A 27,939-nucleotide genomic window follows, 5' to 3' on the forward strand; every position below is an offset into this window, starting at 1 on the left:
TGGTTATGTATTGCTCATACAACACACTGGTATCAGTTTGGAAGCAGATCAAATTTATATCACTACAAAAAGATCAGGAATTATTTATGCCTTCGTAGTATGAGTAGGGATATTTTTATAAGAGGCAATCTTGCAGTGGTACAGTTAAAGATGGTACTTAAAATACTACTGTACTGGAAAACAGTTTTTATCATTGTATTCTCTCAAAAATCATTAAATCGGATTATTTCCAGTGCATACACCTTATTTATCTATTGTCAACGTGGCTAGTAAGCATGACATTTGAATAAAAGTAAGAAAGAAACCTCTTTGTAAAAGAAATTAGCCATAAAAGAGATCTTACATTTGAGCTATTTTGAGTTGTAGGCCAAATGTTTCACACGTTTTTACAACAACAAAAAAAAGTTGGACATTTCCCAACTTCTGATAGGAGGGCGAACGACAGCCGCCCTCGTTCCAGCCAATCGGGTTGTGCGCCAACACATGGCCATTTCCCAAATAAGTGATGAACCCCGTTCATATAAATGACGTGACGCAGGTACTTCTGAATGCACAACTGTTAAAGTGGACGGTCGGCGCTTATCAGCAAGGTAAATGTATTTTATAATCGTTGAAAACGAAATGACTTTAATGGACGTTACAGTATGCTATCAGCAATATATTTGAGACAAATCTATCTATTATTTGAAAACATTTTGCTGATTTGCATATATGTTTATTTGCAAAATTACACTTTTTTTTTTAAATCCTCAAATGTTTTTATATGCATATCCTATATATATATATATATATATATATATATCCTGGAAAATAAATAAAACTAAATGTAATTTCCATCAAAACCAATGGAATTAACTGCATTCATTTAAATCGATTTTTTTATATTTATATTATTTATTTTATAAAAAAAAAAACAGAGAGAGATTGTGATGATTAACTGACATAATCACATTTAAAAAGTCTAAAAGAGCACGAGGTTTGTGATTTGCAGCTACATGGATGATTGCCTCGTGCTCGTATGTTATTTAAAGAATGTTTTCGATATTTAAAGAATTGTTATGTAAGCCCTATAAGTGTTTTGCGGGAAAACGATATGCAGGAAACTCTGCCTGAATGGGCTGTGAATTAAAGTTTTTTGTTGTTGTCGTTAGTTTTTTGTTAAAATAGTTTTTTAGAGCACATGGATCCACTTTAAACTTCCCCATACTTCTTGCGTCCTAGACTGGGTTGCCAGGGGTTTGGCAAAGTGTATCTAATAATTTGATTTTGCAGTCACGTAAATATTGTATTCATAACCGCATCAAAGTTATATTTCCATTTAAACATAGTATAAAGTTTACTTGTTAGACTGGCAGACGAGTGAAGACGTTTACATTTGTGCACTGTCAAAAGTCGGAGTACTGGTGATCTGGCAACCCCGCTCCTAAAGAGTCACCAGCCATAGACTGTATAAAAACAGGTCACCACCCATGCAGTAGAATCTGGTTGGTTGGCTGGTTTAATTTGCTTTTAGGTAATCTTTTGATATTGGTCTAAAACTGATCAAATACACAGGAACTGAAAATTACTGCCATTTTCTTTTTATTTCTGGATACACAAAGAGCATCTGAGATTGCATTGTATTGTGGTCATTTCACATTAAAGCAGTCAAGCACTCTTATGTTGTTGAGGCTCATAGTTTTAACAGATGCTGTGATTTATGCTTGGCTTCTTAGGTTATCTAAAAATTGTACTCATACTCCGGAATTAACCTGATGGCTTCCTATGTCTTTGTGGTGATGTTGAAGGAGATAAGAGTGCTGCAGAACAAGCATTTTGAACAAGCATTTTTAGCACTTTGGCTTCCATTGTCCTGTTTTCTTTTCTTTCTTTTTTTTTACTTTAAATGCCTGTAATGAGGTCTGTGTTTAATAAAAGTTCTAAATATTTACACATATTCTACAACATTACATAAATGCATTCTTGTTATATTTATTCAGGGAAAATGTTTTTGAATAAAGACTGAAAGAGCTGATGAACTTAATGGTAGTGACGTTGAAGTCATGTGACTATAGCCTACGTTTAGATTTTTTCTTGTATTTAGTTTTCAAAATAGTTGTGTTCATTTGTGAAGATGATCTTGATGAAATGTATAAGAATCATAAACCATTGTTAGTCACAGAGCTTATTTTCTACAATAATCCAAAAGCCAGTGTAAAATGTAGCTTTTGGGTTGCCCTAAAAGTACAGTATTGTTCAAAATAATAGCAGTACAAATGTGACTAACCAGAATAATCAAGGTTTTTAGTATATTTTTTTATTGCTACGTGGCAAACAAGTTACCAGTAGGTTCAGTAGATTGTCAGAAAACAAACAAGACCCAGCATTCATGATATGCACGCTCTTAAGGCTGTGCAATTGGGCAATTAGTTGAAAGGGGTGTGTTCAAAAAAATAGCAGTGTCTACCTTTGACTGTACAAACTCAAAACTATTTTGTACAAACATTTTTTTTTTCTGGGATTTAGCAATCCTGTGAATCACTAAACTAATATTTAGTTGTATGACCACAGTTTTTTAAAACTGCTTGACATCTGTGTGGCATGGAGTCAACCAACTTGTGGCACCTCTCAGCTGTTATTCCACTCCATGATTCTTTAACAACATTCCACAATTCATTCACATTTCTTGGTTTTGCTTCAGAAACAGCATTTTTGATATCACCCCACAAGTTCTCAATTGGATTAAGGTCTGGAGATTGGGCTGGCCACTCCATAACATTAATTTTGTTGGTTTGGAACCAAGACTTTGCCCGTTTACTAGTGTGTTTTGGGTCATTGTCTTGTTGAAACAACCATTTCAAGGGCATGTCCTCTTCAGCATAGGGCAACATGACCTCTTCAAGTATTTTAACATATGCAAACTGATCCATGATCCCTGGTATGCGATAAATAGGCCCAACACCATAGTAGGAGAAACATGCCCATATCATGATGCTTGCACCTCCATGCTTCACTGTCTTCACTGTGTACTGTGGCTTGAATTCAGAGTTTGGGGGTCGTCTCACAAACTGCCTGTGGCCCTTGGACCCAAAAAGAACAATTTTACTCTCATCAGTCCACAAAATGTTCCTCCATTTCTCTTTAGGCCAGTTGATGTGTTCTTTGGCAAATTGTAACCTCTTCTGCACATGCCTTTTTTTTAACAGAGGGACTTTGCGGGGGATTCTTGAAAATAGATTAGCTTCACACAGACGTCTTCTAACTGTCACAGTACTTACAGGTAACTCCAGACTGTCTTTGATCATCCTGGAGGTGATCATTGGCTGAGCCTTTGCCATTCTGGTTATTCTTCTATCCATTTTGATGGTTGTCTTCCGTTTTCTTCCACGTCTCTCTGGTTTTGCTCTCCATTTTAAGGCACTGGAGATCATTTTAGCTGAACAGCCTATCATTTTTTGCACCTCTTTATAGGTTTTCCCCTCTCTAATCAACTTTTTAATCAAAGTACGCTGTTCTTCTGAACAATGTCTTGAACGACCCATTTTCCTCAGCTTTCAAATGCATGTTCAACAAGTGTTGGCTTCATCCTTAAATAGGGGCCACCTGATTCACACCTGTTTCTTCACAAAATTGATGACCTCAGTGATTGAATGCCACACTGCTATTTTTTTGAACACACCCCTTTCAACTAATTCAACTAATTGCCCAATTGCACAGCCTTAAGAGCGTGCATATCATGAATGCTGGGTCTCATTTGTTTTCTGAGAATCTATTGAACCTACTGGTAACTTGTTTGCCACGTAGCAATAAAAAAATATACGAAAAACCTTGATTATTCTGGTTAGTCACATTGTACTGCTATTATTTTGAACAATACTGTACATCTTCATTGCAGCAATCTATTGTTGTCTTGTTAATTCTGTGGATTTTACACTTTATCATTATGGGCCTTGATCGGTTAGTCATAGTTGCTTTTGGAATGAGTATAAAGACAGCAGCCTGGAAGTATTCCAGCTTCATAGTCTGTGGACATCTGACTAAATGGGTGATGTTATATCCTATAATGTGAGCCCTGAATTGGTTATATTTCATGTCTTTTTGTGCCGGAATGGAAAAAAATTTGTCAATATACACATCTATACAATTATACATGAAAAAAGTCAGTTATGTTTCAAATAAAAATATAACCCGTTGAGAAAGAAATTGGGTGTGTAGCTCTATAATAATTTTGAATTTATGCATTATGTTTTAAAGTGACCGCAGTGGAATTTACCATCTGCTGTCTGCCTTAAATGTTAATACAAAAAAAAAAAAAAAACAATTCAGTGTTTTAAATTGAATTATTCAGTTTCTGTATCTGATTTTGAACAACCACTACAAGCCATTGCTTGTAATTTAAAAGCTTTTTTGTTCCTGACTCCAAAGAAAACATTGAACTTGTATCTAGAATTGTGGTGTTATAATAAGCTTAGGCTATTATAAAACAGAATATCATGGATGAAATAATTTTTTTTTATTTTTATTTTTTTTGTGGTAGGGCCAGCTTTAGAATGTGCAAAACACACTTGTGATTTGGCTCTTTTGACACAGGCTGTCTATTCAGGCATTCTCAAGCCAACATCAAAGTCTTTTACAAATGCAGCCATCTACAATCTAAAATGTGTTGTGAACAAATTCTCACACTTTACAGAGGACTATCAAGGAATCATGCCTTCAGTTCCATCCAACAAGGAGAGCGACAGTCCTGCCTGCCCTTTTGCTGGCAAGAAGACCACTGGTGTTGAGAAGTTGGTTTCAGATAATGTAGAAAGACCCCTGCAGCTGAATAGAGAAACTGGGGCCACTGACCCAAAATGGATTCGCCCTGACCTGCCAAGCAGATGTACCTGGAAACCAGGAATGTCTCTTGAAAATTCCCCTCACAAACACTTCCCCAGGTGATAATGCTTAACGATCTCTCACTTTGTAATTCTGAACTAAAATCACAAGATATTTTAAATCAAGAGAAAACATGCTCAGAGAGCTGAGCCTACCAAAAAAGCATTTCTGTGTCTTTCTCTGAAATATTTCCTTATCCGCAAGATAAACATGTTTCACAATCATTGATTAGCAGTAATGGACTTTGCTGTATTCAATCAACAATATATTGTTACGGAAAAAAGATATTGAAGATATACTGACTTTCACATGACTTTCATTATTTTCAAGTGATGTGTAGAATTGTATCATTATTTTAAACATAGTAGGGTTTATTTATTTATTTATTTATTTATTTGTACTATTTTGATTAGTGACAGTCTGATCCTTTATATCCACACAGGTTCTAGACTGTAAAGTCACCATGAAATAAAAATAGACAATTCTTATTTTTATGAGAATATGAATATTAGTTAAGATTTTGTTTTTGGAATATTGCAGTGTTACTTATGAATTATTTATACTGTATGTGCGTATCTTTATTTTAAAAAATCACGTGCCCTTGTAATCTTTAAACAAAATAACTTCCCTTACGTCTCTTCTCTGATAATGTTTTCACTGTTGTGAGGATGGACAAAAGGTGTCACTCTCATGACTACGCAGCAATAACAACAACCATCATCAAATGATCCAATAAATTCCTAGTATATTAATTTTAATTAACACTGTCACAAAATTACTATTGTAGCTACAGTATATAACTATAATTGTAACTATAGCTTTTTGTCCCCAAAATATCCTTTTATAATTGTTTATTTTTTTCTTCCTTTAACCATTGCAGGACAAAAGCTGAGAAGATTTTGCCCAACATCCTCGACAGGATTGGAGACACACCACTGGTCCGCATAAACAAGATCTCTAAGACTTTTGGACTAAAGTGTGAACTTTGTAAGTGATTCATTCATATTTCTACTTTTGAACAATTCTAAATCAGTAAACTTAAAAAGTCAGTATAATTTTACCACAGAAAGTACATTACAGATATACATATATACATACAGAAAAAAATATATATTTGAAAGACAATTTTTTTTAAGATAAACCAAGTATTGACCTTGAGTCCTTTAATGTTACACTTTATATAAATCTATGAAATAGGTGAAAGGCATTTATTTAAATTGCCTCAAGTTATATAACAGCCAGTTTTGTTTGTATGTGTGTCTGCAGTGGCCAAGTGTGAGTTCTTTAACGCTGGTGGTAGTGTGAAGGACCGTATCAGTCTGCGTATGGTGGAGGACGCAGAAAGGGAAGGCATCCTCAAACCTGGAGACACCATTATAGAGCCCACCTCTGGAAATACAGGTAATAATCACACAGGACTTGACTTGATGATCACTCTGATTTTGTTGAGACTTTGTCTTACCTGTTTTCTACATTCTGATTCATTGTTCGTTGTTACAGTGTGTGTGTTCTTCTCAAAATCTTTAACACTAGTTCACATACTTCATGTGTTTAAAATCCAGTTCTTAAATATGGTTAGAAAAGTGCACTGTAGTGGTCATTTTTACAGTGGAGGAAAGCAAATATCAAGTGGGTAAAATTTTGGTCTAAAGGGTTAAGTTATGTGCACTCTATGCAGGTATTGGTCTTGCATTGGCAGCAGCTGTGAAGGGTTATCGCTGCATAATTGTTATGCCTGAGAAAATGAGCATGGAAAAGGTAAGATTCATTCCAGTTAGATCAAATAGGATTTGTTAACCCTTGAAGAAGGTTAAACAAGAGTCTCTTCGTAGGTTGATGTCTTGAGAGCTTTGGGTGCTGAGATTGTCCGAACTCCCACCAGTGCAAGGTTTGACTCCCCTGAGTCCCATGTGGGTGTGGCTTGGCGCTTGAAGAATGAGGTTCCTAACTCGCACATCCTGGACCAGTACCGCAATCCCAGCAACCCCCTGGCTCATTATGACACCACTGCTGAGGAGATTCTGGAGCAGTGTGATGGTAGTAATTGTGTTGTTTCCCTCACTTTCTCTCTGTCTTTGTTCTACTATCTTTTTCTGCTTTTTATCATCAAAGCATATAGCTTCCTTTCGCTTCAGCTTGAAGGCTTTTTGTTGTCAGTAACATTAAATAAATAGTTGACCCAAAAATTAAAATTAGCTAAAAAATGCACTTACCCTCAGACCATCTAAGATAGAGTTTTTCTTCATGGGAACAGATTGGGAGAAATTTAGCATTACATCACATGCTCACCAGATCCTCTGCAGTGAATGGGTGCCGTCAGAATGAGAGTTCAAACATCTGATTAAAACAATACAACAATACACATCACTCCAGTCCATAAAGTAAAGTCTTGTGAAGTGAAAAAGAATACAAATTTATCAAGGCATTTTAACTTTAAACCATTGCTTCCATAAAAAGTCCATAATCCATAATAAAAGACCTCAAAATCCACCCACATATATTTTTAAAACAGTTTTGAACTATTTTCACTTGAAACAGTGCTTGATCTGTGCTCTCCTGATTTGCTTGAGACTAATATTTCACTGGAGAAAGCCATATTATGGTTAGAGGACTCTGTCTTTGAAAAAGCAATGTTAAAAATGTATTTTAATGATGGTTTGGTTAATACTTTCCCAGCAAACAAGCCTGTACTGGCCCTTTATTATTATAGTCATGCCCACAAATATTGGCACCCTTGGCAAATATGATCAAATAAGGCTGTGAAAATTAATCTGCATTGTTAATCCTTTTGATGTTTTATTTGAAAAATTCACAAAAATGTATCCTTTCATTGGATAATAAGAATTTAAAATGGGGGGGAAATATCATTATGAAATACATGTTTTTCTCTAATACACATTGGCAAATTAAGGACACCCTTTTATTGAATTATTTTTTTAAACCTCCATTTGCCAGTTTAACAGCTCAAAACTGTCTCCTATAATGCCTGATGAGGTTAGAGAACACCTGACAAGAGATCAGAGACCATTGCTTCATCCAGAATCACTCCAGACCCTTCAGATTCCCAGCTTGTCCTCTTCAGTTCACTCCTCTCATTTTTTGTAGGGTTCAGGTCAGAGGACTGGAATGGCTATAGCAGAAGCTTGGTTTTGAGCTCAGTGACCCATTTCGGTGTTGTTTTTGAGGTTTGTGTTTGGATTATTGTACGGTTGTATGATCCAAAAATGACCCATTATAAGATTTCTAACAGAGTCAGTCACTTACTGATTTTTTATTTGTTGGTATTTAATAGAATCCATGATGCCATGTATCTAAACAAGATGTCCAGGACCTCCAGCAGAAATATAGGCCCACAACATCAAAAATACAGCTGTATTTTTCATTGTACACATGGGGTACTTTTTATCCGTTTTCACCAAACCCATCTTGAGTGTTTACTGCTAAAAAGCTAATATTTAGTTTCATCTGATCAAAGAAGCCAGTCCCATTTGAAGTTCCAGTCTGATAACTGAATATGCTTTAGTTTGTTTTTGGATGAGCTAGGATCATTTTTCTTGAAACCCTCCCAAACAACATGTTGATGTAGGTTCTGTTTGACAATTTTTTGAAAGGTTTTCTGAACCAGAAACTCAACTATTTTCTGCAATTCTCCAGCTGTGATCCTTGGAGAGTCTTTAGCCACTCAAACCGACCTCCTCACCATGCATTAGGACGATATAGACACACGTCCTCTTCCAGGCAGTTTTCTAACATTTTCTGTTGATTGGAAATTATTAATTATTGTCCTGATGGTGGAAACGGGAATTGTCACTGCTCTAGCTCTTTTCTTAAAGCCACTTCACCAATTTGTGAAGCTCAATCATCTTTTGCTGCACATCAGAAATATATTCTTTGGTTTTTCTGATTGTGATCGATGATTAAGGGCATTTGGGCTTTGTTTTCCCTCCACTTTATATTTCTGTGAAACAGGAAGCAATGGCTGGATAATTTCATGTTTATAATCATGCTGGAGTGCTCAAAATTGTGAATATGAATGGGAATCTACTTCAGAGATATTTTACTCATAAGAATTTCTAGGGGTGCCAATAATTGTGTCCAACGAGTATTTGAGAAAAACATTAATTTCATAATGATATTTCCCCTCCGTTTTAAATTCTTATTATCCAATGAAAGGATATATTTGTGAATTTTTCAAATAAAACATCAAAAGGATTAACAATGCAGATTAAGTTTCACAGCCTTATTTGATCATATTTGCCAAGGGTGCCAATATTTGTGGGCATGACTGTATATTAAATTACAACAAGGGTACCCAACCCTGGTCCTGGAGATCTACCTTCCTGCAGACTTCACTTCTAGTCTTGATCAGGGTTGGAGCTAAACTCTGCAGGAAGATTAGAGCTCCAGGAACAGGGTTGGGCACCCTGGTCTAGCTTGTCAAAATGTACAGTATTCAAAGGGATTGCAAATCAATGGATTTATTCTATTAAATAGAAAACATTCAATTCAGGTTAATACAGCTATATATAACAATATATGTAAATACAAAAAAGTACAAACCAAAAAAAAAAAAAAAAAATCAAACAAAGTGATGTAAAATTGTAGGATTTTGTCATGTGTAAGTTGATGTGTGCGAAAGTCTTATCTGTAGTACATCAAAGTCCAAACACTGTGCAAATTAAAAATCCAACCTCTTGTAATGAAAACATGCCACAGCCCTCAAACACCAGACTCTTCCTAACCAGAAGTCAAAAATAGTCCAGACTGTGGTCTCACGTCAAGAATAACTTTTAATCCGTATTCAAACTTGACTATGATGTGATAACCTCATCAATAAAGAGTCCTTCTAAAATGCGTACAAATACACTCTTAAGGAACACTTGACTTTTTTTTTGAAAATAGGCTCATTTTACAATTCCCCTAGAGTTAAACAGTTGAGTTTAAAGGTTTTCGGATCCATTCAGCCGATCTTCAATACTGGTGTTAGCACTTTTAGCTTAGCTTAGCATAGATCATTACATCTGAATAGATTGTTAGCATTTTGCTCAAAAATCACCAGAGTTTTGATATTTTTTTTCTATTAAAAACTTGACTCTTCCATGGTGAACTCATATACTAAGGCAGACGGAAAATGAAATTTGCGATTTGCTGGGTCGATATTGCTGAGAACTATACTCTCATTACGGCATAATAATGAAGTATCTTTCCTGCTGTACCTACAGTTAAGCTAAAAGTGCTACGTTCGGAATCAAAGATCGGCTGAATGGATTTGAAAATGGTTAAACTCAACTGTTTAACTCTAGGGGAGTTAGAAAAAAGTGTTTAAATGGGAAAAAACAACAATGCACATTTCCCAATGTTTTCAGCAGGTGATCCATGCTGGCTACTGGTTTTCAGTCACGTGACTAATTCAAAGACCTGGCGGGCAAAACATCCATATAAGTGCAGCACAAGACTGTACATTTTCTATCTGTTCCAATCCAAAATTATTAAGATTACATATCAAAAGAATAAAACAAAGATATGTAAATAAAATGCAATTTTTGGCAATTAGCAATCCATATAAAGCACCTGTCACAATATTTATATCACTAAAAACTGCGGTAAATTCTTAAAGTGCCTTTAAAACATTGATATAAAAATTTGAATTTAGAACACAACTTATTGATGATGTATGCTTTATGCAGGCAAGCAATTGAGCCTGTAATATGAACGCAGTGCACTAAATGACCCTGGACCACAAAACCAGTCTTAAGTCGCTGGGGTATATTTGCAGCAATAGCCAAAAAAACATTGAATGAGTTCAAAATTATAATTTTTTCTTTTATGCAAAAAATCATTAAGATATTAAGTGAAGATCATGTTCCATGAAGATATTTTGTAAATTTCCTAATGTAAATACATCAAAACCTAGTTTTTGATTAGTAATATGCATTGCTAAGAACTTAATTTGGACAACTTAAGTACACTGAAATCAGTACAGAAGCTGTGTTTGGAATGGCATACTACCACATAACTCCTACTATATTGCAGTATGCTGCATGTATACTGTAAATAGTAAGAGAATGTTCTGTATGCATGGAATGCCCTGATTACCTGCTACATTTGCTGAAATTTGATGTATGCATCTGAAGACTGCATGGGATACTGTTTCCCAGAACACAATGTGCTCTGCGTTATGTTTGCAATCTGCAAAGGCATGAGTAAAATGGAGGCAGGGAATGGTAATATGGAGCCAAAAGAGTTTCAATAAAGATAAATGCACACACTACATTCACATATGCACACAAAGGATTCATACATGCACACACATAATTCATAAATACACACACAGGATACACAAATGCGCACAAAATTCACAAATGCACACACAAAATTTTAAAAGTACAGAAGATTCGACAACAACATTAAACAACATTTACAAATGCACTCAAGATTCACAAATGCACAGGACAAGATTCAGAAATGTATTTCTGATGCACACACACATTGATCTTGATTTACAAACTGCTTGCGGTCTGTGAACTACACTGCATTTGCGTGTGAATTTTGAGACTCCCCTGACTTGGCTTGACACACAAATGCCTTTTTTTAAACAGGGAATGATCAGCAACCAATCAGATATCTCCCTTGTTTTAGCCAATCACAAGAATGCACCCCATGTGGGGGGTTGTTTACTTTAAGCCAATCAGCGAACGACTCACTTTTCTTAGCGAACAACTCCCTTTCCTCACGCAGCGAACGACTCACTTTCCTCAGCGAACGATTCACTTTCCTCGCGCAGCAAACGACTCACTTTCCTCAGCGAACGATTCACTTTTCTCGCGCAGCGAACGACTCACTTTCCTCAGCGAACGACTCATTTACCTCACGCAGCAGGAGACTCACTTTCCTTTCGCAGCAAAAGATTCACTTTCCTCACGAGTCACGCAGCGAACGACTCACTTTCCTAAGCGAACGATTAACTTTCCTCATGCAGCCGGCGACTCACTTTGCACAGCCGGACACCCACTTTGCGCAGCAGGAGACTCACTTTCCGCAGCCGGGGAGTCACTTTCCTCTCACAGCGAACGACTCACTTTCCTCATAGAACGTTTCACTTTCCTCACGAGTCACGCAGCGAACGACTCACTTTACTCACGCAGCCGGCGACTCACTTTGCGCAGCCAGAGAGTCACTTTCCTTTCGCAGCGGACCACTGACTCTCTCTTCATGTAGGGACCGAATATTATTATTAAAGTGACTTCTATATTGCATCCAAAAGAATATTTAGATATATTTAAATATTCAAAAAGGTGTACAATTTTTTTTTTTTTTTTTTTACTTTCATTAAAATATTTCAATAAAATGAAATAATTGCCTATTGCAAATTTATGAATCCATGGTTAACTTTTTTTCTGCAGTCACTGGGCTATATGTATTGAGACATTTATAAATTAATATTTTGTAAAAAAAAAAATAAAAAAAATAAACCTGAATTGTAATCTAAACATCTGTATTGTCATACAATTTCATAAATAAGTAGGCTATAATATGTCGCACCACAGTCATATTTGCTGTGTGAACGCGTTCATGTGATTGGCTTATAAGTAAACAATCCAAGTGGAGTGCGTTCTTGTGATTGGCTAAAAGAAGGGAGATATCTGATCATCCCTGATCATTCCCTGTTTAAAAAAAGGCATTTGTGTGTCGAGACAAGTCAAGGGAGTCTCAAAATTCACACACAAATGCAGTGACGTTCACAGACCGCAAGCAGTTTGTAAATCAAGATCAATGTGTGTGTGCATCAGAAATACATTTCTGAATCTTGTCCTGTGCATTTGTGAATCTTGAGTGCATTTGTAAATGTTGTTTGCATTTCTGAATTGTGAGTGTATTTCTGAATTTTGTGTGCATTTCTGAATTTTGTATGCATTTGTGAATCTTCTGTGCTTTTTAAATTTTGTGTGTGCATTTGTACATATTGTGCGCATTTGTGTATCCTGTGTGTGTATTTATGCATTGTGTGTGCATGTATGAATCCTGTGTGTGCATATGTCTATGTAGTATGTGCATTTATCTTTATTGAGACTCTTTTGGCTCCATATGGTAATTCTAAAACACTTTTATACATACAGCACATGTTACTGTAAACTACAAACTATCACTGTTTATCTAAAAACAATATTGCAAGCAGGACATAAATTGTGCTTTAATCTCAACAGCAAATGACGTCACCTTTTTCTCTTATACAGTGCTTTATACAGTACAGTTTATTTCAAAGATATTGATTAATAAAATATTGAAGTAATATAATATATAAATAACGTTATTTGTTTGTAGAGACTATTTACATTAATTCCACCCCCAATGCCTGGCTACGATAAACAGCACTGCAAAATATGCCCATTTATCTCTAATATCAGTAGCACAGGGGATAAAAGATGTGTAATGAAAGAATTTGACATGAGCAAAACTACTCCTTTTCCCAACAAATATCAGATCAGAAAGGCATTTATTTTCAATAAAAATAAAGGAAATATTTGAAAATTGGAAATAAAACGTCTCATTATTAATACAGTGTTATTAGGTGGTTAACACTATAGGTGTAGGGAGGTTTTTTTCCAAGAATGATAATTTATACACACTAAGTTATGGCATACTGTTTTATAATGTACAACAGTAATGAAATATAGATATATATCACCTAACTACTATTTACACTATTATTATTAGTTCTGTTCAATCCGTAAAGTCTGTTAATTGTGAAATGAGTTCAATTGGGCAATATAGCATTGTTAACTAGTATGAATCCTTAATTAACAAGCCTTTGTAAAAAGAATGGTTCGTTCATTTATTTGTGAGGTAACAACCTCAGCAGCTGTGCTGAATTAATGTTTTGTCATGTGACCACACTTTAGCACACTACTCTGAAACATTTGTTGTTCATTGTATACTGTTATACACACTATTTAAAAAAAATAGTAGGTAGTATACACTGTGTACTTGGCAGTATGCAGTAAGAAAGTATGCCATTTCAAACATTGCAACTGTCTTACTATATTACTACTAAATGCAATCCTCCTAAAAATAGCTGGTGGTCATTTGAGGAAAACCTTGTTTTGCCCTCCAACTCTCTCTATCACATGGCTTTACTTAAGGAAACCTAAAACACTCTAGCATCCCTAGTGGTAAGGAAGAAAAACTAAATTGTATAAACTGTTAATGGCACAAATATGGTTCGTTAGATCCCCTCCTGCAGAGTCTAGCTCGAACTTTGATCAACCTCACCCACCTGTGATTTTCTAAGACATGCTTAGGTGTGTTTGATTAAGGATAGAACTAAACTCTGCAGGAAAGTGGATCTCTTGATCCAGATTTAAGATCCCTGGCATAAAAAACAGGGCCCATATTCATAAATATTCTAAGAATCCTCTCAGAACACTCTTCATTTAGCTTCAAAACTTTTACGTAGGAGTCTTAGCCTAAAAGCGAATCGGGACTGATCTGAGAGCAACTCTGAGTAAGGAAAAGTCAAAAACTTTCATCTTAGTGAGGAGGCGGGGTTGACCCCGTTGCTATGTATGACACAATCTTTTGAAGACTGTGATTGGTTGGTTGTCCAAGAAGGAAAAAAGAGTGATTTTTAAGTATAGGGTCTATTCTAATTCTCACTTTGAATTTACATGCGTAATTTATCCTATTTGACCGTTCTCTCTCTCTCTCTCACACACACACACACACACGCACACACACACACGCATACACACACACACACACATGTCTGGTCAGCTATCCTTGTGGGGACTCTCCATAGGTGTAATGGTTTTTATACTGTACAGACCGTATTTTCTATCGCCCTACACCAACCCTACCCCTAAACCTAACCCTCACAGGAAACTTTCTGCATTTTTAGATTTTCAAGAAACTTCATTCTGTGTAATTTATTAGCTTGTTTACCCGTGGGGACCTCAATTTAGGTACCCACCGTGACACGAGTCCCCATGAGTCTGTGTGTATTCAGGATTAAGTCCCCACCAGAATAGAAAAACAAGTACACACACATTATATGTGAGTATATAAATCCTTTTTTTTTTAATTTACCATGCTTTTAATTTCCTATAAGGTATTTGATTGGCTTAGAATGATAAATTTTTTTTCCACTCTTTCCAATGACAGTGATTGCTGTATCCTATTTAAGTGGTGGTTTGAATGTTGGTTTTAATGTATCAAACATGGAATCAAAACCAAGAAGGGCAAGAAAGCCAAACTGGACAGAGGAACAGTGTTTACTGTTAGCCCAGTTAGTGGATGAACACAAGGCCATTCTTAAAGGAAAATTCGGGCAGGGTGTCACAGCAAGGGACAAGAAGCAGACATGGGAGCGTATAGCACAAACTATTAACGGTTCATTCTCCCTGCTTGTGCGCATCTATAAGCCTGCTATATTCATAAATGCAGTTTTCTGAGCCTGCAAGGTGGGAATGTCCAGTGGAAACGAAATGAACTGCGACACAATAAGATGTTCTGAAAGTGCTGTAATTGTTTGTGTGATCACTCTGCTTACAGAAGGTTGTGACAGACCCAAATCATCACTATTGCATTGTTGCATTTTCCCAGTTGCCAAAAATCGTAATGTAGTGATTACTTTAATTTCTGGTGCTATGGCATTTCTGAGCTGTGTCGGATATGTTAGCACGTCTCTAATAAGATCAGTCACAAACATGATCCCTGCACGATCTAGTCTATAGCGTTTTATTAACTCAATGTCATCCATTGTCTGCAACACATTTCTTCTGCCTCTTCGTCTTTTCGCCATTTTCTCCTCTGCTAAAGAAACTCTTAAGCCTCTTAAAAGTCCTCATCTGTGCTCCTAACAAGTTCGACCTTAAGACCTCTTTTAAGGGTTAAGGTGCTTTCTGAATTACTTTTTTCTTTACTAGGATTTTTTCTTTAATTTTAAGAGTAAACGTCCACATTTCAAAGAATTTTCTTAGAATTTTGTCTCTAGGAGCTACTTTTTGCATTAAGATTCTTTACAAATACGGGCCCAGGTTCTGAAAAGGTCTCTTTTGGTTTAAACCATTTCAATTCAATTGAATGGCTAAACAATGGCCAGTGAATGTTGTTTGCATTCTCCTAGTTGTATTGCAGGGCTGCCTAAACAAAACCTGTGGACAGTCCGCTAGTGTGGCCTGCTCACAGAGAGCCCGCTGTGGCCCTCGTCTGGGCAAGACCGTGCTGGGCCTGTTTAGGTTTGGTGTGGGCTGGCCCTAGTCCACTGTGCCCACAATAAGCCAGCATGGGCCCTGCAAGGACATATCTGCAGGGTTATAATAAATGAATAATCATTAACAAACATTATATAATGTCTGACAGATCAGTTATATAATATCCAATCATTATATAATGTTTAACAGATTAGTTAATATATATTCATTAAGCTATAAGTATGGTATCATTTCACAGTGATTAACAAATCCTTAATCCATATAAAATTAAAATGGAAATAAACTTTCAATTCGTATATGATCACACACAAATACAATACAAATGATTTAAGTTATGCAGTACACTAATAAACAGCTTATTTATTAATGAGCATTTGAATGCTTACAGGTGCCTTTAAACTGGTTGTTTAAACTGATTAAATTGTTAACCAATGCACTTTTTTTACATTTACAAATGTTGAATTTTTTTTTTACTCATTCACGCATTTATTGGTGAGCAAGTAATCCTAAATTTCTCCAAACCTGTTCCCATGAAGAACTCAACTCAACTCATTTACTCATCTTGGATGGCCTGAGGGTGAAAAGATTTTTAGTAATTTTTTTATTTTGGGGTGAGCTATTCTTTTGACTGTCATCTCACCACAGGTAAAGTGGATATGCTGGTGGCAGGAGCCGGCACAGGTGGCACTATTACTGGCGTTGCTCGCAAACTGAAGGAAAAATGCCCAAATATTAAGGTAGATACTGATTGTCCCTGAGATCTGATGCACAGCAGTTTTTTAAAATTTGCCTTTTGGTTTTGTAACAGAGTACCACTTCAAATATCAGCCAGAAAAATAATAACTGGAAGATTAACCACATAATGTCAAATTGAGAGATAATCATATAAATTGCAGTTGTATAAGGCACTCAAAAATTAAGTAATCAGGCATCACTAAATATAAGTCTAGACTCATCTGAAGTGTGTCTGTGTTTTGTTAGATTGTTGCGGTGGACCCAGAGGGCTCGATCCTCGCTGAGCCTGATGTGCTGAACCGGACGGATAAAACCCAGTATGAGGTGGAGGGCATCGGATATGACTTTATACCCACCGTCCTGGATAGATCTGTGAGTGAGATTGGAATATAAGTCTAATCACTAATGTGAGGTTTTTCAGCAAAGTTTAATCATGTTGATCATTTCGAGGATTGTGATAATGTAGGCTAAAAAAGGTTAAAATATATTTTTCTATTCTAAAATAAATGTAATGTATACTTTTTAGGGTGTTTTTTTTTTTTTTTTTTTTTTTTTTTGACGTTGTTTGCAGTAAAAGTGCTAAGGTCAAATATTATACTCGCCTCTCATATTCATCTGAATAATTTGTCCTCTGAAAGGAAGAGTCCTGCTTTATGATACCTGGCACGTGTTTGTTGCAATAGTCTACTCACTGGTATTGCTATTCTGCTCTTTACCAGAAGATGACAGTAGAAGTATAGTTTCGGCTAACAGTTTTCTACTGTTGAGAGAGAACAGATAGTTCATGTACAAATCACACACATTGTGTTTTTATTTCAGTTGGTTGACAAATGGTACAAATCCAACGATGAGGAATCATTTGCCATTGCCCGAATGCTTATAAGAGATGAAGGGCTCTTGTGTGGTAAGCACATTATCCTTTCTTAACATGCACCCTAGTGTCACACATTTTACAGCATCTTAAATTGGGGCTTAATGTCAATGAAAAGTAATGTCATGGTTGTAGTAGATTTGTGTTTGTTTATGTTCTCTGTTGTCAGGTGGGAGCTCAGGCACTGCCATGGCAGCTGCAGTAAAGTTTGCTAAAGAGCTGAAGGAGGGACAGCGCTGTGTTGTGATTCTGCCAGACTCCATTCGCAACTACATGTAAGGAAAATCAGATTTATGCACAAGAATTGGCTGCAAGCTTATTCAGCTTCAGTTTTTCCAAATTTGTACAAAATAATAATTGAATATATTCCTTAAATGCACTGTAAGCTGCTTTAGTTGAAAGCATCTGCCAAATTTATAAAAATTAAATATATTTTCACCCTTGACTGGCTTTTTTCCACAAAGACAACTAGCTTCACAAAAGCTTGGCTCAGTCTGAAGCAATGTCTGTTAATCATCATTTTGTGTTTAAAATTGTCTCTAAAGGTCCAAGTTCTTGAGTGATAAGTGGATGTTCCAGAAGGGCTTTCTGAGGGTGGAAGACATCATGGTGAATAAACCCTGGTGAGCAGATGATCATTTAGTCACTTAAGATTTTATGTCTATACGTGAGACTGAGGCTATTTGTTGAATTTTATTGGTAATTTATTTATTTGGCATTTATTAGGATACATTTATTTTTAGAAGTAAATTTCTATGTAGGTATATAACTAAAGATGACATAATAAAAGGACATGTTATCACACTGTACACTCTTAAAAATAAAAGTTTGATATTGGCATTGATGGTTTTATGAAGAACCTTTAACATCCAGACACTTTTAAAAATAAAGGTGCTGGTTTTTCACAGCAATGCCATAGACTATTTTTTTTTTGGTTTCACAAAGAACCATTCAGTCAAATCCTTTCTTAGCTTTTTATAATCTGAAGAACCATCTTTCGCCACAAAGAACCTTTTGTGAAACAGAAAGATTCTTCACATTAAAGGTATTTAGACAAAAACAGTTCTTCTATGACACCGTGAAGCACATTTATTTTTTAAGAGTGTAGACTCTTTCCATTGCACAAAACAATCTTTATAGTGGAAAGGATCTTTGATTATTAAAATATTCTTTTTTAACTGATCTCTAAAGGGTTCTAATATATATTTTATTTTTTATTTCAACACTGTGAAAAAAGTTGTCACAATGCAACCTGTAATTTCATAAGTTATCCAGCTAAATTTAAAAGTAAACAGTAAAACAATTAAAACCGCAAAACAATTCATGTAACAGCACAAAATTTAAGATATTATTTGTTATATAGTTGACCCATTTCTGTGGTCCTATTTATTTATTGTAATGTAGGCCTTTATTTTTTATTATAATGTTTTAATTTGGAGAAAAAAAATAATCTGTTCTGAAAAATAATTTCAATGAAAAGTTATTTTTTAACTAGGTGTTGAAACAACTCTATAGAAAACACTGTATAGAAAATGTATTTGCATATTTTCACAAATACTGTGAATATGACATTCTCGGTGTGAAAGCTAGCCCTATTTTCCTGAATTATATACTCAATTTATGAACAGTAATACAATGTTTAGGTATTCAGAAACTGGTCATCTTGTTTTTCGGTCCTGTGTTTATTATTATTATTTTTTCTCCCTTCAATTAATTTCTTGCAGGTGGTGGAATCTGAAACTACAGAATCTAAACCTTTGTGCTCCACTAACTGTGCTGCCCACAGTCACATGCCAAAAAACCATCAAAATCTTGAAAGAAAAGTGCTTTGACCAGGCACCTGTTGTAGATGAAGCTGGGTGAGCAAGACATGCAACAAAATAACATTTTAATCAATATTAAAATGGTGACAACCTCACTGTTATTGTCATCAGTACTTATTGTATTAAAGCTATATTGTCATTATAACTGAAGATGATTAAAAGTGTGGATTGGAATGCAGTTGTGTTTGGTTTGCTCTCGGCAGGCTGATTCTGGGAATGGTGACCCTGGGAAACATGCTTGCCTCTGTGCTTGCAGGAAAGGTCAAGCCCTCTGACCCTGTCAGCAAAGTGCTCTATAAACAGTTCAAGCAGGTGAGTGCGATTCTTTTAGAAAGGATAGTTTGAGCTCGCTCACTCTGTTTGACATTACTTCATCCATTTTTTTGTGCCTGTTTTAGATTCGTCTGACTGACAATCTGGGAAAGCTGTCTCGGATCTTGGAAACAGATCATTTTGCCCTGGTGGTCCATGAGCAGATACAGTGTGAGTGCTTATTCTGACATATTGAGTTAGTTATAAAGTCCTTTTGCAAAAATGTGCTTTTGATTGTTTTACAAAAATAAATTAGCTATGTTTGCAAGGTAAATTCAGATGTAGGAAAACTAAAGTAAAAAAAAGGGTAATATCATATGTCCATTTAGAATGGTTTAGCGTGGAGTAGCATTGGCATCTATAATTCAGTTTATATATTCATAGTTAATGTGAAAAATGTGGTGGTTGTGAAGGTGACTGGGTTATAATGATGAAAATAATATTTGCATAAACATACAATAACCCATCTGGATGAATCCAAAGAAATAAAAGTTTAGATTTCAAGAACTTGTATGTTGATATGAATTCCTGCGGTTTTGTGTCTTGTTTATTACCTTGTTTTCCCCCAGTGTACGTATTTATAGCCCTAAGTTTTCAGTTATAGTTTTCTGGTCTCATTGTGATATTGGTTAGCTTTAGCTGTCCCTGTACTCCAATGAACACAAGTCTATAGTGAGGCGTTACTTATTCAAATGAAAGCAATACTCATTTCTCAATTTCTTAATCACTAATTTAGAAAAATGAATCAAAATCTGATTTATTATGAAAATCTTGAATTATATTCAAATAAGGCAACTGGTCATATATTATTTCATACATTTTGAGAACCGCATGCTCACACTAAGAACAGCTTACTCTGATCTCTTCAGGTCTGCATGAAATAAAAAATTCTTAATGTGAATGATTAATCCATATCTTTGTTTCATTTAAAAAAAATAAAAATGTAATCTTTTAGCAAAATGGCATCTTCCATTGAGAATGACAGATTTTGTTTCATTGTGTCTTTTAATTATATGAAAGCGCTATTGTCAGGTTCTTGGTAAGGGAGGAACTCAGGTGCAGACAGGGATTCTCAAACAAAGGGTTTATTACAAAAAGGGGAAAACAAAACCCACGAGGGGGAAAACAACGGCTAGGCCAGAAACAAAACAACTTAACCGGGCAGGATTGATAAGACAAACAAACTCTTGACACTAACTACAAACACTCACGGTAATACAAGGACTTCAGAGGGTACAGCACAATCTCACACACGATCACATAAGTAGAACACATCTGAGAAACACAATGAACCGACGCAGGACAGAGCACACTAGGAGATCTAAATAGGGGGAACAATTAAGACACGACAGGTGTTACAGATGGGACAATCACGACACGACTAGGATAACAAGGGGGGCAGGGCAAGGGAACGAGACAACACAAGCACATGGCCCAAAGACAAGGCCATGCGCTTGTACACAAAACACGGGTCTGTCATGATCCTGCCTCAAGACTAGGAAAAATCAAGGACACGAGGGCAGAATCATGACAGAACCCCTCCCTTAAGGAGCGGCTTCCAGACGCTCCTCAAGGGAACATCAAACACGGGACACGACTGACATGACAGACTGGGACACAGACACAAACCAACAGGACATGACAAATAACAACAAAGGCAAGCATGAGTACACAACGGCAGGGTTGGGGTGACAAATCAAAAAAAACAAACAGGGAAGGGGAGGGGGCGGGACCACAAAGTTCATGGGGGACAGACCAGGGCGGGTGGGTGGGGTAGGAATCCTAGGAGGACAGGACGAAGGCTGACGACGGGGGGTACGGGCAGGTCTGGGTGGTGAGGGGCGGGGAGGGTTCTCGGGATAACTGACAGGAGCAGACACAGGACGCGGGGCAACACTTACGGGACGCGGGGCAACATCAACAGGACGAGGGGCAACTACATCTACAGGACGAGGGGCGACTACATCTACAGGACGAGGGGCGACTACATCTACAGGGCACGGGGAGACAACATCTACAGGGCACGGGGAGACAACATCTACAGGGCACGGGGCCACATCAACAGGACACGGGGCCACATCAACAGGACACGGGGCCACATCAACAGGACACGGGGCCACATCAACAGGACACGGGGAGACAACGGCTGGACACTTAGGACTTCTGGGGACAGGGTCAGGGGACAAAACAGGACTGACGGGGACTTCTAAAATTTGGACAAGACGGGACAAATAATCAGAAAAAGCTTTAGCAGCTAGGATAATAGGCAGCTCCTTATGGGATGAGACCGACTGTACAAGAGTCTTTGCTGCAGAGTCGGCCGCGGCTCTCTCCTCCGCTCTCACGACTGCAGCTCTCTTCTTTGCCGGCTCGGGCACGCTCACTGTTGCTGGCTCGGGCACGCCCACCGCTGCTGGCTCGGGCACGCCCACCGCTGCTGGCTCGGGCACGCCAGCTCTCTCCGCTGCTGGCACGGGCACGCCAGCGCTCACCGCTGCTGGCACGGGCACGCCAGCTCTCTCCGCTGCTGGCACGGGCACGCCAGCGCTCACCGCTGCTGGCTCAGGCACGCTCACCGCTGCTGACTCGGGAGGAGACAGGGTCACAGGACCGGCAGGCCCCTTCTTCTTCCTCTTCCTCCTCGGGCGCGGTGCAGAGGCTACAGCTGGGTCAGAGGCGGGTTGGGGGAGTTTGGTCTCGGACAGGGCAGACTCGGACGCCGAAGACTCTAAAGCCGACTCCCATGAAAACCGTCTCCCTCGTTTCATGGGGAGACTGCTGGCTGAGGAGGGCACCTCAGGACTCTGGGAGGGGCTTGCCTGACCCACCAGGGTTGCCACGGCCAGGACACGACCCTCCGGGATCGCCGGCAGCTGGGTAGGTGGGGACCTCTGGGGCTCCTCCTCTCGCCCGCTCACTCCGGAACGACCTCCCCTGGTCCCCCGGAACACCACAAGGCGAGAGCCCTCAAAACAATCTCGCTGGCTGGCTGATGCCATCCAGCATTGCCTCCTGTCTGCTGAGTTCCTTGGTGGTCGGTTCATTCTGTCAGGTTCTTGGTAAGGGAGGAACTCAGGTGCAGACAGGGATTCTCAAACAAAGGGTTTATTACAAAAAGGGGAAAACAAAACCCACGAGGGGGAAAACAACGGCTAGGCCAGAAACAAAACAACTTAACCGGGCAGGATTGATAAGACAAACAAACTCTTGACACTAACTACAAACACTCACGGTAATACAAGGACTTCAGAGGGTACAGCACAATCTCACACACAATCACATAAGTAGAACACATCTGAGAAACACAATGAACCGACGCAGGACAGAGCACACTAGGAGATCTAAATAGGGGGAACAATTAAGACACGACAGGTGTTACAGATGGGACAATCACGACACGACTAGGATAACAAGGGGGGCGGGGCAAGGGAACGAGACAACACAAGCACATGGCCCAAAGACAAGGCCATGCGCTTGTACACAAAACACGGGTCTGTCATGATCCTGCCTCAAGACTAGGAAAAATCAAGGACACGAGGGCAGAATCATGACAGCTATGGCGTGTGTCCAAGCCACTGATTATATTTTATACACAAAATGAATACAAGCTAGATCTAGATTCGTAGGATCATTTATGTGTTTTCATATTGCCCAGCCATAAACAGGAACCTAATACAGTTTTCCTAAACTACTTTTCCCTTTATATTTTTTTTCTTACAATTTGCCTTTTTTTATTATTATCTGTAATATTCATTATGCTTCTTCCATATTACAAATGACTGGTGCAACAAGTTTTCAGAAATGTTGTTGTTGTTGTTGTTGTTTATTTTTTATTTTATTTTTTTCTGAAGCTTAGTATTGGTATATGCTTTCACAAAAATATGTTTTGACCTGTGTTTCCGCTATACTGCTTACTTTTTGATTCCTCCTAAAGTGACCCCTTTTAAGGAGTTTAATTACTTTTTAGTCAATACATCTTTTTTTTCTTTAACACAGGATTGTGAATGCAGCCAGAATCTTTGTATCTATGAGGCCTTTTCCTCCTGCTCCCATACACATTCCTAGCGCTGAGAGCATGATAAAATGTTTGCCTGTACTACTGCTGGGTTTTTTTTTTTTCAGATCTGACAGATGGATCTTCCACTCAAAAGCAAATGGTGTTTGGAGTGGTGACTGCCATCGATCTCCTCAACTTTGTGACAGCTCGAGAGAAAAGAGAGAGAACTATGTCGGAATCAGCAGATGAATACTGAAGGCACTAGAGCACTTCTTGTCCTAATCTTGAATGTGATGCACAACAAAGAATCATAATGTTAGAGCAATAGATATCATCATAGTTATTACACCTAAATTTTGGCCAGGGTTGGGTGGCATTACTTCTTAATGTTATATTTCTTGCTTATCTGTTTTATAGCCAATAATGATGTACTGTAAACATATACAGATGTTGTTAACAAATTTTAACAAATTATGTTTAAGGGCAAAACAGGCTCTAAAATTATATTTTTACAAATAATTTACATCACTGGATATAAATACTAGTAACTGGCCATGGATAGCCAAGATTTTACATTGTGTTATTCCAAAACTATTTGTTTTAGTCAATGTTACAATGATTGTGGTTTGATTTCTTGCATATTTTTGACAAACAGTACTGACAAAAAAGTCAGTGTGTATTCTATGCTAAAGCTAAATCTGTCACAAAAAAAAAGAAAAAGAGGTTGTATTTGGTATTTTCATGGTTGTTTAATAATGTGAGAAATATTTGACAATTTGTCTCAGTAAATATATTTCTAAAGGTCAGCAGCAACCCAAGTAATCCATACATACAAAGAAAATAAAACAAATAAGTTCAGAAATTAAGTAATGTGTAATAAAATGGAATGACAGGGAAAAATATTGAACACATGAAGAAAGGGAGATGCAAATAGGTATAAAATGACAAGACACCAGCTGAAATCTATCAGTAATTAGAAAGCAATCCTGCCCATAGTCAGTGGAAATTAATATTATCTGGTTTCATCCCAAAACCTACAGTACCAGGATGATGAAGATGAAACAAGGGCGTACATTTAAGTGAGACAAAGGATCCAAAACACAACCAAGGATATTCAATTGGTTTCCGAAAAAGAAAATCACTTGACTTGAATCCAATAAAAAATAAGAGCTAAAGATCAGAGTTCATAGAAGAGGCACAGAACCTTCTAGATTTTAATAGAATGTGGAAGATTTGGCCAAAATGACACCTTAGCAAAGCATGCAACATTTTCTCCATACAGGAGGTGTCTTGAAGCTGTCATTACCAACAAAGGCTTTTGTACAAAGTATTAAATACAGTGGTTACAGTGGTTCAATACTTTCCCCTTGTCATTCCATTTTATTACACATAACTTAATTTCTGAAATTATTTGTATTGTTTTATTTGTATGTGTGGATTACTTAGACTGTTACCGAAATCTGGTGAAAATGTCATGTCAAAAGCACCTTTAGAAATATATTTACTGGGAAAAATTGTGACATGTTCAATACTTATTTTACCTGCTGTATGTCACCACATGTAATTCTGCAGGAACATATTGTAGGCTATTTAATTCCAATACAACTGCCTGGAAGTTTAAAGTGTATTGCTTAAAGACCTTGATTAGCTGGTTCAGGTGTGTTTTCATTGGGGAAACAACTTAACTTTGCTTGAAAGAGTCCCTAAAATAACAGGTTATGTCATTAACATTTATAACCTTTAATTTTAATCATTTTTGTCTCTTTTATCAGTTAGGGCAAAGTTAATCATTGTTTTGATGCAGAATCAACCCCAGTGAAGGCAAGTGTTAATCCAAATTTTTCAGGGTAAAGTACATTTTGGTGTAATACTTCATAGAAATTTAGTTTACCAGGATGATTGTTGAATGCTGTTTCTAAATTTGCTTTCATTACTGTAGCCTTCATATTGTATAAAAAAGTTGGTACAGTGTATATTACAAAGAATAAAGACTTTATATAAAATATAATTTCTTACCTTATGCTCTTTTAATAGTTATTTTATGTTGCAGTCCACTGAGAAAAAGCTTCCATCAAAAGCTGCTGACTGAGCTGAAATCTGGCCAAAGATTAAACCACCCATCCGGTGGCCTGGTCACCCATACTCACTCCACTGGCTCGGCTGAGGTCTGTTTGCCAAGACTGTTGAGTCTGTGGTATGGAAAAAGAGCCTTGCTGGTGGTTTAGAGTTAAGCCTCACCAGCGTGCCAGGTGAAGCCCCCAGGATTACCCTAATGCTGCCGCACAGACCAGAGGGGAAGTCATTATGTCTGTCATCTGAGTTATGGCTTCAGAGCTACATTGGTCCGACTAATACAGGAGTTAAATACTCCACACATAAAATCTTTGCTAAGCCAGCTCACTGTACATGTGTATGTGTGTCAGTGCACTTACTGTATGAAATTAAAAAATTACTGTGGGAAAAATCTACCAAAAACATATTTAGGCTAGAACATTCATACTAATAATAATTATGTCATAATTTGTTGGTTTGATTTATTTCTCTTTTCTGTTCAGTTTCATTCTGATAATAATTCTAGAATAATTCACCCAACAATTCTGTAATTTACTTACACCATGGTAATCTAAATTTAACTGATTGTATTTCTTCTGCATAACACAAAGGGAGAGGTTTTGAATTTGAAGAATTGTTTAGCCTCTTTTATCCATACAGCAAAAGTCAAAGAGGTCCTAACATTTTAAGCTTCAAAAAGAACAAAGTCTTCTGAACCTATATAAATACTTTCTATGGTTAATTAGTCTTAGATTAAATTACTGATCAGCTGATAGAACCCAAATCAAATATGGCAATATGTCAATGTAGTAATGATATGTGTCGCTAGTTTTTTAACACAAATAGTTTTATACCTATCTATAACTGTCAAAGCTTAATAAATACATTTTGCTCTTTTATTTTGCCAGAGATAGTTTGTGCAATATTTATCTTGTTTTTTTTTTGCCCATGATTCTGAATGTTTTCCCTTAGACAAACTACTGTATCGTATTTGATATGACAAATTCCTTAGGCCTCTAAATTATGAACATGATCAAAACTTTCTTAAAAAACTTTCTTTCTGTTGTCTTATTAAATTACAAAACTATACAGGTATTCAAGGGCAAGCTTTAATATGTATATAATATAATTTAATCTGTAAAAGGTTTAGATCCTTCCTTTCAGTCGCAATCAATTTGTCTATTTAAACTGGGAATCATTAAATAAATTCAGTAAAGTATGACATACCACAAGGATCTGTCCTAGGCCCTCTGCTATTTTCAATATACATAGTGCCCCTTTGGAAATATTATTAGAAAATATGGGATTAGTTACTCAACTATATATTTCAACCAGACCAGATAAAATTTCTAAATTATTTAAGCTAACAGAGTGTGTTGAAAATAATTGAATGAATGACCAATAATTTTCTTCTATTAAATTTGGATGAGATATTACTTATTGGACCAAAAACATTACACAGACAGATGTACTGTTACTTCCTCTACGGTCAAATATTAGGTGTAATATTAGACAGCAACTTGTCTTTTGAAAATCATATTTCCCATGTTACAAAAACAGCATTCTTCCATCTTAGAAACATTGCCAAGTTACGGAACATGTTATCTGTTTCTGATGCAAAAAAGCTAGTTCATGCTTTCATGACCTTCAGACCGAACTATTGTAATGCAACTGCTAGGTGTTTGTCCTGCATCTTCAATAAACAAGCTACAGGTAGTCCAAAATGCAGCTGCTAGTGTCTTTACCAGGTCAAGAAAATATGATCATATTACCTCAATTTAACATTCTCTGAACTAGCTACCTATTAATTTCTGTATCAGTTACAAAATATTATTACTTACTTTTAAGGACTTAAATGGTTTAGCTTCTGCATGCCTAACTACTCTTCTATCACGCTTCAATTCATTACCCCCCTAAGGTCACAAAACTCTGGACTCTTGGTAGTTCCTAGGATAGCAAAGTCCACTAAAGGAGGTAGAGCTTTTTCACATTTGGCTCCCAAACTCTGGAATAGCCATCCCAATAATGCTTGTGGTTCAGACACACACATATTGTATCTCATAGCCTTGTACTTCATTTACA

The 27,939-nt window shown here is 37.0% G+C and overlaps 1 protein-coding gene across 3 annotated transcripts; it reads left to right on the top strand.

Annotated features, from left to right (window-relative positions):
- Positions 1–428: 428 nt before the first annotated feature.
- Positions 429–26,944, top strand: cbsa (cystathionine beta-synthase a). 3 transcript variants are annotated; one of them, XR_008152402.1, is made up of 17 exons: positions 429–590; positions 4,670–4,916; positions 5,738–5,844; positions 6,124–6,258; positions 6,536–6,615; positions 6,690–6,894; positions 16,713–16,804; positions 17,049–17,174; positions 17,622–17,706; positions 17,843–17,948; positions 18,219–18,296; positions 19,398–19,532; positions 19,700–19,808; positions 19,895–19,979; positions 23,931–24,063; positions 25,578–25,626; positions 25,856–26,944. XR_008152402.1 is itself a non-coding variant. In XM_052547086.1 (16 exons), exons 1-15 carry the CDS (start codon positions 506–508, stop codon positions 24,059–24,061), a joined length of 1,806 nt encoding a protein of 601 aa, XP_052403046.1. In that variant the 5' UTR covers positions 429–505; the 3' UTR covers positions 24,062–24,063; positions 25,578–25,813. The 3 variants fall into 3 exon arrangements, 2 of the variants coding, with proteins under 2 accessions (XP_052403046.1, XP_052403045.1); XM_052547086.1 differs by lacking the exon at positions 25,856–26,944 and having other exon boundaries at positions 25,578–25,813; XM_052547085.1 differs by lacking the exon at positions 25,856–26,944 and having other exon boundaries at positions 23,931–25,813.
- The last annotated feature ends 995 nt before the right edge of the window (positions 26,945–27,939 follow it).

The sequence above is a fragment of the Carassius gibelio genome, chromosome B1 (assembly GCF_023724105.1).
Source record: "Carassius gibelio isolate Cgi1373 ecotype wild population from Czech Republic chromosome B1, carGib1.2-hapl.c, whole genome shotgun sequence".
NCBI lineage: Eukaryota > Metazoa > Chordata > Actinopteri > Cypriniformes > Cyprinidae > Carassius > Carassius gibelio.